The sequence below is a fragment of the Asparagus officinalis genome, chromosome 8 (assembly GCF_001876935.1).
Source record: "Asparagus officinalis chromosome 8, Aspof.V1, whole genome shotgun sequence".
Classification (NCBI taxonomy): Eukaryota; Viridiplantae; Streptophyta; class Magnoliopsida; order Asparagales; family Asparagaceae; genus Asparagus; species Asparagus officinalis.
The window spans coordinates 107,823,088-107,833,956 of record NC_033801.1 but is presented as its reverse complement, the minus strand read 5'-3'; the positions used below and the strand labels follow the sequence as shown (position 1 = coordinate 107,833,956).

The window sequence follows — 10,869 nt, the reverse complement described above, 5'->3', positions numbered from 1 at the left end:
CATCCTCCACCCACTCTGGAAAATCCTCTTCGTCCAACGCTGCCGCCGCCTCGTCTTCTGAAAGCAACCTCCGATGAAGCCCTGGTACATTCAACTTTGCCAAATAGTTTGCTGCCTTGCTCACAATCCCCAGTGCATTTCCGGTGAGCTCATTCACCACCTTCATGGCCTCTTTCATCTTATTCCTTGCCTCGCCCTCGGGGAACGCATCAATACAAGTTTCTTGATACGACCGGACCGCGCTGAGCCACACGTTGAGCACCGGGCTTATCTTCGGCAAATCTTGAAGCTTGAACACCTCGATGCGGTTGATCGTGTCGTTCAAGTCATCTTTTGAATGCAGCAACAACTCCTCGCATACGCTAACGGCTTCCCTCGTCATAGGATCGCCGGTCCGGAACTCACTTGCTTTCTCGAATGCCTCAATGGCGGCGTCGTAGACTACAGATACAGAGGCCTTGACGACGTCCTTCGGCTTCGACGTTGGTTTTGTCGCCTTGGTTAGTTTCTTCATGCATATGTCCTTGCGGCTCAGGCCCTTCGGAGCACAGCGACCATCGACCTCTCGAGGCTCGTAACAGTGGGTCCCCGAGCGACCGCCACTTGCGGGTTTCTTGCTGTTGTTGTTGTTATTTTTTGTTGTTGTATCGTGTGTTATCGTTGTTCTTTGTTGATGAAAATGACGGCGCTGGCTGCAACGCGGCAATGATCGATGATAACGAGACGCACCGCCAGCCATCATGATGTGTTTTCGCGCGGGTTTTGTGCTTCTCAGCGCGGCGTCGCTTCGCAATAGAGGCCCGAAATCCTGAACGACAGACATTTTTTTGGCTTGCTTTTCTTGAATGTTTTTTGTTTTTGTTTGTCTTGTTTTTTTTTTTGTTTGGTTGGGGAGGTGGCGATGGGGGGGGGGGGGGGGGGAGTTGGGGAGGATTATTCTCCTTCTTTCTCTCTGCCTCTTGAGAGAGGCAAATTCAATAGGGCAGAGAGGAAGGAAGAGGAGTTGATGTGAGAGAAAGGGGAAGGGCTTTATTATAATTAGGATGGCAAAAGTTAGGGTTTTCTAAGAAAAGCAAAGGGTGGGGAGAGGTTTGAGGTTTGAAAGTTAATTGTTGACCGTTGCCGAATGAACGCTGGAAGCGTGTTTCCCGCCAAATTTATTCTGAGTTTGACATCTGGGAGATAGTATATATAAAGAAAAAGAAAATATGAACTTGATTAAATTTAGTTAATTATTTTTTTTTCACGTCCTGGATTCTTTTTCTCTAGTATATCTGGCTAGCAAAAGCGGTGGTCCGGGCGGGGCCGGGGCCGGGCCCGGGCCCGGGCCTGAGCGGGCCGGACACCGGGCCGGCCCCCGGCCCGGTTTGATTTTTTTTTAGAAAATTTTTTTGTTTTTTTTTTAATTTTAACAAAACCATAAACCATAAATTATTATAAAAAATGTCATAAATTTAAGGAAAAATTGCTTCAAGGCCCCAAAAATAAAAATCTAATGTGTCCTAGCCCCCTGTATTTTTTCTAATATGTATTAGCCCCACAACTGAAAAGTAAATGCAATTCAGCCCTTTTTACAAATTCCAAGAGAATATATCTCAAAAAACCCCAAACTACCCTCTTCTTCTTCATATCCTTCTTCTTCAAATCTTCAGATCTTCTTCTTCAGAAAGTTGTGAGAGGAAAAGAAAAAACTCTCCTCTCAATTTCATGGCCGACGACATCGCCGCCGTTCTCAGCGACGTCGACGACGAAGATGCCTCCCCGGTCCCCCCCTCGGATGAACAACAACAACGAATACGCCACTGTATTCGCCACTGTGATGAACAACACTTCCTCCTCAGATGAACAACACTCTCCTCTCAGTTCCTTACCCTCCTCTTCTCCCGCTCTCCCTCTCGCTTCCCCCTCGCTCCCCAAAACCCCGAACCCTAGGCTCCCCTCCTCATCTCTCCTCGTTAGGGCGAAATCGAAGCTCAACGGGGCCCAAAACCCTAAGGAATCGAATTGTCGAGGAGGAGGAAGAGGTGGAGGAGGACTTGCCATGGATTCAGGATTTTCCCTCATCAAATTTAAGTGGGAAGGATTTCGGATCCAATTCCAAATCCTTCCCAAAGCACTCAAGTTAATCTCAAGATTTATTTGATTTCTCCATTGACACAGTCGTTAATTACCCGTTAATCTAATCCTATATTTACATGGATATATGATATACAGGTTTTTGGATATGCTCGAAGATTTGCCAAGCTTGGAATTGCAAATGCTCTCATTGGTGTGCTCCGGGGAGGAGAACACAGTTCATCTAGTTTAATTTCAGCATGCATAGCTTTAAAGGCAGTTGCTGTTAATGTATGTTTCTTTACCCTGTTCTTTAAAAATCACAGGCAACATGAAAATATTGTCTGAAGATAGTGACTCGATATCCATGAATCACTTTTGAATTGTCACTTTATTCTTGTACATAATCATTCAAACAACACTTGAATTTTAAATGGTAGTTTCAACCATTGAGCGGCACATTCTCGATATCAGCTTTTGTAAACTTTCAGTAGGTTGCTTGCAGTCATGGTTTATATCACAAAAGTCAATGTCTATACATCTGCATGTTAGCTAGCTATTATTGGCTATGACATTTTCTTCAAACACCAGTTGAATTGTTAAAAATGTATGTACCAGAACTAAGCTTAGTGCTATAGTCCCAAATAAATATAGTTACTAGTCTTAGTTGTTATAGATATAATGAGGGACTGTGAGGTTGTAGGTTTGGTTTTATGCCCTTGCTTTATGATTGAACGAAAGTATTCATTGAAGAATAAAGTGAATTTATGTTACTTCAATTTTTATAGTGGTGTGTCATGTTTTGCAGTCTTAGTAATGTGATTGATATTTGGTAAGTTGGAGTGATAAATGATGGCTTGTGATATATGTGGAGAAGAAACAATTCCTTGATATCAAATTTAGAAGGCGCTATTACCGTTTGAATTAGACAGATATAAAGATATATAGTTTAACTTGCATGTACACACACTTACAATGTTTACATATGAAAACTATCTGCTTCAGATAAAGATATAAATGATATAAATGATGTCTTGTGATATTCAGTAGATTAATTATTAAGTTTTACCTAATACAAATGAACTATAGCAAATTAACTGTTAATGTTTACCTATTCCATGTTAAGTATAATGGAGTAAGTGTTAACTTTTTTCTTTTAAATGTTAAGTTTTGTTAATTAGCTGTTAAGTTTTACCTATTACATGTGAACTATAGCCGATTAACTGTTAATGTTTAGTTATTCTATCTAAGTATAATTGAGTAATTGTTATTTTTATTCTTTTAAATGTTAAGTTTTGTAGATTAACTGTTACGTTTTACCTAATATATGCATCCTATCCTTTTGCAGTTTCGCTTTGTACTTGTATAATGTTATGTGGTTACATCCTCAAAAAATTTGTAAGAAGCTAAGACAACAAGGAATTGATGGGCCAAAACCCTCTTTCCTCCATGGTAATTTAAAGGACATGAAGATGTTGGCTATGGAGGAGGAGAGGAGAGATGGAGGAGCAATAATACACTATTATACTCCGCTTCCATACTTTGAGAAATGGAGGAAAAGATATGGTATGTGTTCTTAATTGCTTTCTTGTAAGAATCTCAAGGTTTTGGTTTTGGTTTTGGTTAGTCTACATGTCATAGGTCACAAGGAACTGCTCGCTGCCCTCATCCCCTTCAATCGAGCACGAATTTGTAACAACAAGGCTGGCATCATCAACATCAAAAACAAGTGAGTGAGAATAAAGATAAACATCAAATGAGCTCCTGGTGTTTGAAAGATTATAATTTTTTTCATGTGTCTTGTTTATTTCTGAGATGAGAATGAGCGTATGAAGAGGGCTATTGTAAGTGCATGTTATTATTCCTTGAAATCACGGTGATGGAATTTTAAGAACGGTTTTTTAAGGGTCATTAAGAAAATGGGACATCAAAATTTGAGAATATTTTCTCTTGTTTATGTCGAACCTCAGAACCCTATTGATCTCTTGTTGTTTTTTTTTAATTAACTGAAAGCATATGATAGCAATGGCTGAGGTCTTGAGGTTTTCCTATGTTTTGTTTTGTTTTCTTTCTTTCTGTTTTTTAATGTTTTAATGAAAGAAGAGATAATGGTGCGAACGAGAAAAAAATGAGGGGTTGTTGTTGGCAGAGTTAATTTTGGTTTTGACAATGAGGGGTGATAATAACGATATATGTTAACTCTTGTGGCTATATGTTAACTCTTGTGGATAACATGTTAACTTTTGTGACTAACGGTTCAGTTACAGACCCTTGAGGCTATAAATACCCCCCTAGGGTCACTTCTGACGAGGATCGAGCATTTGTTAGAGCATTCCAGAGCAGAGAGAGAGCAGATTCGAGTTCTTTTCTTGCAACGCCTTGAAATTAAGCTTCGACTTGATTTTAAGAAGAACGACTATCTTACTTCGATAAGATATCGTTTCAATTTCTACTTCGATAACGAAGTTAGAATCATAAGCCCCCTCTTCACGATCTGTGAATCGGCGGTCCACGAACCAAAGCGTTCCCGGCACAGGCAAAGTCCCACGAAAACGAGAATTGATAGACGATTTTCGTGTTTGTTTCTCAAGAGTTGTTATTTTTTGTTTTGTTGTGTAGAAAAAGTCTTATAAAAAGATTATTCTTTCGAATTTGTTGTAATAGAACAAAGTTATAATGAATTCCACAGTAGCGACTTTTGAACCAAACAATTTATGTTAATTCTTGTGGATAACATGTTAACTCTTGTGGCTAATTTGTTAACTCTTATGGCTAACATGTTAACTATTGTGGATAACATGTTAACTCTTGTGGATAACATGTTAACTCTTGTTGCTAACATGTTAACTCTTGTGGCAAACATGTTAACTCTTGTGGATAACATGTTAACTCTTGTGAAGAAGAAGAATTAGCACATATTCACACTTATGTTAAGTGATCCAGGTGGTTTTAACAACAATCACACCTATGTTAAGTGATCCAGGTGGTTTTAACAACAGCGTGGCTGAGAAACAAGTTTTAACAACAACGTGTTAGATGCTACGTATTATAGTTATCAATTTACGTAATATAGTTATCAATTTACGTATTATAGTTATAATACGTAAATTGATAACTATAATACGTAGCATCTAACACGTTGTTGTTAAAACTTGTTTCTCAGCCACACTGTTGTTAAAACCACCTGGATCACTTAACATAGGTGTGATTGTTGTTAAAACCACCTGGATCACTTAACATAAGTGTGAATATGTGCTAATTCTTCTTCTTCACAAGAGTTAACATGTTATCTACAAGAGTTAACATGTTATCCACAAGAGTTAACATGTTTGCCACAAGAGTTAACATGTTAGCAAAAAGAGTTAACATGTTATCCACAAGAGTTAACATGTTATCCATAATAGTTAACATGTTATCCACAAGAATTAACATGTTAGCCACAAGAGTTAACATGTTATCCACAAGAGTTGACATGTTAGTCATGGATTGAGCTCGATGATTTTAACATGTTATCTACAAGAGTTAACATGTTATCCACAAGAGTTAACATGTTTGCCACAAGAGTTAACATGTTAGCAAAAAGAGTTAACATGTTATCCACAAGAGTTAACATGTTTGCCACAAGAGTTAACATGTTATACAAGAGTTAACATATTTAGTAATTTAATGTTAACTCTCTTTAATGTTAACTGTGAACCTCTGTTAGTTGCTTATTATGTTTGCGTGTTTAGATGAGATTAGCATTTATGCTTTCCCATAAGATATCTATCTTAAATTACTCCGTATATAAATTACCAAGCTTCGCATTAAAAAAATAAAATTATATATATATATTATCGAGCTCAATCCATGACTAACATGTTAACTCTTGTAGATAACATGTTAACTCTTGTGGCTAACATGTTAATTCTTGTGGATAATATGTTAACTCTTGTGGCTAACATGTTAACTCTTGTGGATAACATGTTAACTCTTGTGGCTATATGTTAACTCTTGTGGATAACATGTTGACTTTTGTGGATAATATATCAACTCTTGTGGATAACATGTTAACTCTTGTGGCTATATGTTAATTCTTGTGGATAACATGTTAATTCTTGTGGATAACATGTTAACTTTTGTGGCTAACATGTTCATTGTTGTAACTAACGGTTATTTTAACATGTTAACTATTGTGGTTAACATATTAACTATAAGAGCTTAGATGTTAACTAATTATATGAGCTTAGATGTTAACTAACGATGACATAGCAAGCAATAAGTTACAGGGGGTTAAAATCTAAAACATGAAAGCTAACATCTAAACACGCAAACATAATAGCAACTAACAGAGGTTCACAGTTAACATTAAAGAGAGTTAACATTAAATTACTAAACATGTTAACTCTTGTAGATAATATGTTAAAATCATCGAGCTCAATCCATGACTAACATGTTAACTCTTGTAGATAACATGTTAACTCTTGTGGCTAACATGTTAATTCTTGTGGATAATATGTTAACTCTTGTGGCTAATTTGTTAACTCTTATTGCTAACATGTTAACTATTGTGGATAACATGTTAACTCTTGTGGATAACATGTTAACTCTTGTGGATAACATGTTAACTCTTGTGGCAAACATGTTAACTCTTGTGGATAACATGTTAACTCTTGTGAAGAAGAAGAATTAGCACATATTCACACTTATGTTAAGTGATCCATGTGGTTTTAACAACAATCACACCTATGTTAAGTGATCCAGGTGGTTTTAACAACAGCGTGGCTGAGAAACAAGTTTTAACAACAACGTGTTAGATGCTACGTATTATAGTTATCAATTTACGTATTATAGTTATAATACGTAAATTGATAACTATAATACGTAAATTACAGCCTCGACAGGGTCTCTCAGCTCACCCCAGTTTGGGTTGCGAACAGAGCAACCCCAATCTCTGATCACACCCAAATAGAGCTCAAAATCTCCACCAATGGCAATCTAGTCCTCTCAAACCATTCAAACCCCTTGATTTGGTCCACAAACATCACCACGACCTCTAAATCCACCATTGCTGTGCTTCTTGATAGTGGAAATCTTGTTTTGAGGGATGGGTCAAATCCCAATTTAACTTTGTGGCAGAGTATTGATCACCCAACTCACACGTGGCTCCCTGGAGGCAAACTGGGGCTAAATAAAGTCACTGGGGAGCTTCAGCGTTTGATTTTTTGGAAAACCCAAGATGATCCTTCTCCTGGGATCTTCTCTCTTGAGATTGACCCAAAGGGGTCCAGCCCAAGGATTTGACAACAGGGAGAGAGTGGAGGGGAGGGGCTGACGTGGCGTTGGAGGCGACGGAGATCTGCTCTATCTCGGGGGGATGGGGCGACGGGGGAGAGAACGGAACCCTCAAAACTCAAGAGGGGTAGACAGAGGAGGAGAAGAAGAAGAGGAAGAAGGGTAGCGATGGTGACGGCGGGGGCTACGACTGAGGATGGAGTCGACGAGGTCGAGGGGAGGCGGAGGTGGCGGCGGTGTTGGAGGTATCCAGCGATGTTGGAGAGAGGGTGGAAGAGGAGATGAGAGGAGAAGGAGAAGATCTGAAGAAGAAGAAGAAGAAGAAGAAGAAGAAGAGGATAGTTTGGGGTTTTTTGGGAATTAATTCTCTTGGAAATTGTAAAAAGGGCAGAATCACATTAACTTTTTCTTTTTGGGGCTAATACACATGAAAAATAATACAGGGGGCTGGACCACATTGTATTTTCATTTTTGGGGCCTTGAAGCAATTTTTCCTATAATTAAATACAAATTGAATTGTTATAATCACTTGGGATGCTTCCCATCAATTAAAATGACGGATTTCAGTGACTTGACATAAAATAATTATTGGTCATTTTGATATAGCAGGGTCATTTCTATGTTTAATATCTTGATCACTTGGGAAAAGAAAACTTGTAAAGTATATAGCAGCTTGTTTTGGATAATTATATCTCATTTGACACTTTATTCTTGAATACATCAACTCGTAATATATTGAGTAAGTTGTATTGCTGGGAGATTGTTAATTTGGGGGTGGATACCAACCTCTGCACCGGCGAAGAGCTCCGGCGAGCTCATGGATATTGCAGGCGTGTGTGGGCGACGAACCGCAGGCGAGCTCCGGTTATCACCGACGGCGGAGGAGCTCCGACGAGCTCGAGAATGGCGGAGATGATGCAGGCGAAGACGGCGAACGCCATCCTTCGGTGAACGCACACTTCGGCGAACGCAGAGTTGGGCGAACGCACCCTTCGAAGTCTGCGTTCGACCCCCCATTCGAGCTCTGCGTCTTTCGACCTCTGCGTTCGCCCCCCTTCTTTTGGCGTCCGCGGGTCGCTGGCGACAGGCTGTCGCCAGCTCATCCCCTCATCGCTTATTTAAACCCCCCCGCTAGGGTTTCGGTGGCAAAAAGCTTTTTACCCCTCCTCCGATTTTTCTTCTGGCGGCGACCAAGAACGCAGCAGCGTTCCCATCTCCAGCGCTCAATTGATTTTGAGGGGAGATTAAGAAAAAGATTTAAGGAGAGAGAGGAATATAAAAAGGGGTTTTTATAGTGGGTTATTCATTTGTTCTCAAGTAAAAATTGGAAGGTCGAAGTGAACTCTGCGTTCGCACGAGTTTGGCGTCGAAGCTATCGCTGGCGACAGGCTGTCGCCAGCTCCTCCTCCTCATCCGCCTATAAAAGGAAACACAGGCTAGGGTTTTGAAGTTGCTGATCTCCCCCCTTCACCTCCGATTTTTCTCTCTGGCGGCTGCCCTAAATCGCTGCTGCGATTTGTGATTTATCCCAGCGTTCAACAGTGCAGGTTGAGGGGATTTAAGAAGAGAGAGAGGGAATTAATTAGGGGTTTTGAATTGTGGGGTATTTGTTCTCAGTTGAGAATTGAAAGGGTTCATACCCTTTGATTATTAACACTGTAGCTACAGTGTTTATCTGAGAAATCTCAGTTTTGAGATACGCTCCTAAATTGTAATTTCTTGTTTAATTAATAAGAAATTATCTGTGTGGCTCCCGAGGACGTAGGCAGTTGCCGAACCTCGTTAAATCTTGGTGTACTTTTTCTATACTGCGTTTCTGTTGCATTAGGGGTTTAGGCGTTAAATTCCCAACAAAAATGAATGAAAATATTCAACTTAAATTGATAAAGAAAATGTTAGAAGTAACAACTAATCCAATTAGTATTTATTACATGACCAATCACCCAATTAATTAAAACATAGGTACAAATGCCTAATTAGGATATAAATATAGTGACCAATGATCCAATTAACTTGTAATCTAAGTTTAAAAATAAATAAGATTATGTGTTGGTGTATAAATGATTTTGAAGAATGGACGGGTAAATTTAAATAAGAATAATAGAATTGGCCTAAGATCAAATCTTACAGCTCATACAATGCTCAAGTAAGGGGACTAACATGGAAGGTACCTAGTTTGAGGGACTAATCTACAAAAATATCATAATTTTTATCGATGGTTAGGCGACGTGATGACATGGGCAAGCGCTCAATGCGCGGTCCACTGAGCCCCCAAGACTTACCCTACACTCACACCACAAAGTGACGTCGACGGTCGGAGAGGCTGCCACGTGGACCACTCCTAGGGCGCTGCATTCATTACGATCCGCCGTTTAAGGAGAAGGTGGGGTCCAAGACGTGGAACGATCGGGCGGTTGGCACAGTGCCACGTGTTGGGATCGATGACGTAACATCGCGTTGGGGGTAGGAGGGGGCGCATTTTAGTGGCGAGCCCAGGAACGACAGGGGCTAATGGTGGGGGATGACGCACTGGAAAAACCCATCCGCTTTCAACAGCGAAGCATTAAATACTGATTAGTTTTATAGCTTTCATACCCTTTGGCAATTGCTAATTGCAGACTAATTTTTTTTTCCAAGGTGAAAATTGCAAAATTTAATAATAATAACAAGATTAAATTGTTCTACTCGAATTATTGCGCGATAGTTATAACATATTGTTAGTTACCCCCGCCCCCATGATAGAATTTTCGCTACCTCTCGTAGGGTTTTCATTAGAGGGTTCCCGGTAGGGGTGTTAACGGAGTGGATACGGCTCGGATATAGCACTTATCATATCCATATCCGCTTACCAATCTCGGATACGTTAACGGAGTGGATACGGCTCGGATATAGCACTTATCATATCCATATCCGCTTACCAATCTCGGATACAGATACAGATACGGATACGGAAATACGTCGGTAAGAAAAATTCATATCAATATCCGTCAAAATCGGATACGGTTACGGATATAGATGCGGATATATAAACGGATATGCGTGCGGATACAAAAAGGATATGAGAAAACTATATAGTATTCAGAAAAATATAGTCATGTGATACAAAAAGAGTTCGTTAATATGTTCATTATGATTGAAAAGCTAAGATTAGACATCTTGGTCATCAAAATTACCCACAAATCCATAATCTAAGAATCGAAACTATCGTAAGAATATGACCAATATGTATTTGGGTATTTTCGGATACGGATACGTATATTTCATTACAAAACTATATCCGTAACCATATCCTATCGGTTATAGATTTGAGTAACCATATTCGTATACTAACCGATACGGTTACGGATATTTCCTCAGACACGGATACGGTTTGGCACGCCTACTTCCTAGTAATGTTTCCTTTCTCTCAAAATAAAAATAAAATATGCAAGTAACAAATGTAGGAGGACCTCACCTCCCACCCAAGTAACCCGACTGCAAATCACCTCCCACCCATCTCTTTACATCTGTGTCGTGCGTGACGCAAGCACCCGCGGGTCA

General features: G+C 39.7%; 1 protein-coding gene and 1 pseudogene across 2 annotated transcripts; one reads left to right on the top strand and one right to left on the bottom strand.

Moving 5' to 3' along the window:
- LOC109821676 overlaps positions 1-739 on the bottom strand; it is a 2,339-nt pseudogene extending 1,600 nt beyond the window's left edge.
- LOC109822072 lies at positions 1,625-3,998 on the top strand. 2 transcript variants are annotated; one of them, XR_002242017.1, is made up of 4 exons: positions 1,625-2,122; positions 2,215-2,346; positions 3,404-3,621; positions 3,697-3,998. XR_002242017.1 is itself a non-coding variant. In XM_020388235.1 (3 exons), exons 1-3 carry the CDS (start codon positions 1,754-1,756, stop codon positions 3,422-3,424), a joined length of 522 nt encoding a protein of 173 aa, XP_020243824.1. In that variant the 5' UTR covers positions 1,625-1,753; the 3' UTR covers positions 3,425-3,998. The 2 variants fall into 2 exon arrangements, 1 of the variants encoding a protein (XP_020243824.1); XM_020388235.1 differs by having other exon boundaries at positions 3,404-3,998.

What these genes read in the sequence shown, in the direction of transcription:
- LOC109822072 (XM_020388235.1), top strand. Translation starts at nt 1,754, where the DNA reads ATGCCTCCCCGGTCCCCCCCTCGGATGAACAACAACAACGAATACGCC. An exon ending in TCCTTCCCAAAGCACTCAAG is followed by an intron (nt 2,123 to 2,214) that starts TTAATCTCAAGA and finishes TATGATATACAG; the next exon opens with GTTTTTGGATATGCTCGAAG. An exon ending in TAAAGGCAGTTGCTGTTAAT is followed by an intron (nt 2,347 to 3,403) that starts GTATGTTTCTTT and finishes ATCCTTTTGCAG; the next exon opens with TTTCGCTTTGTACTTGTATA.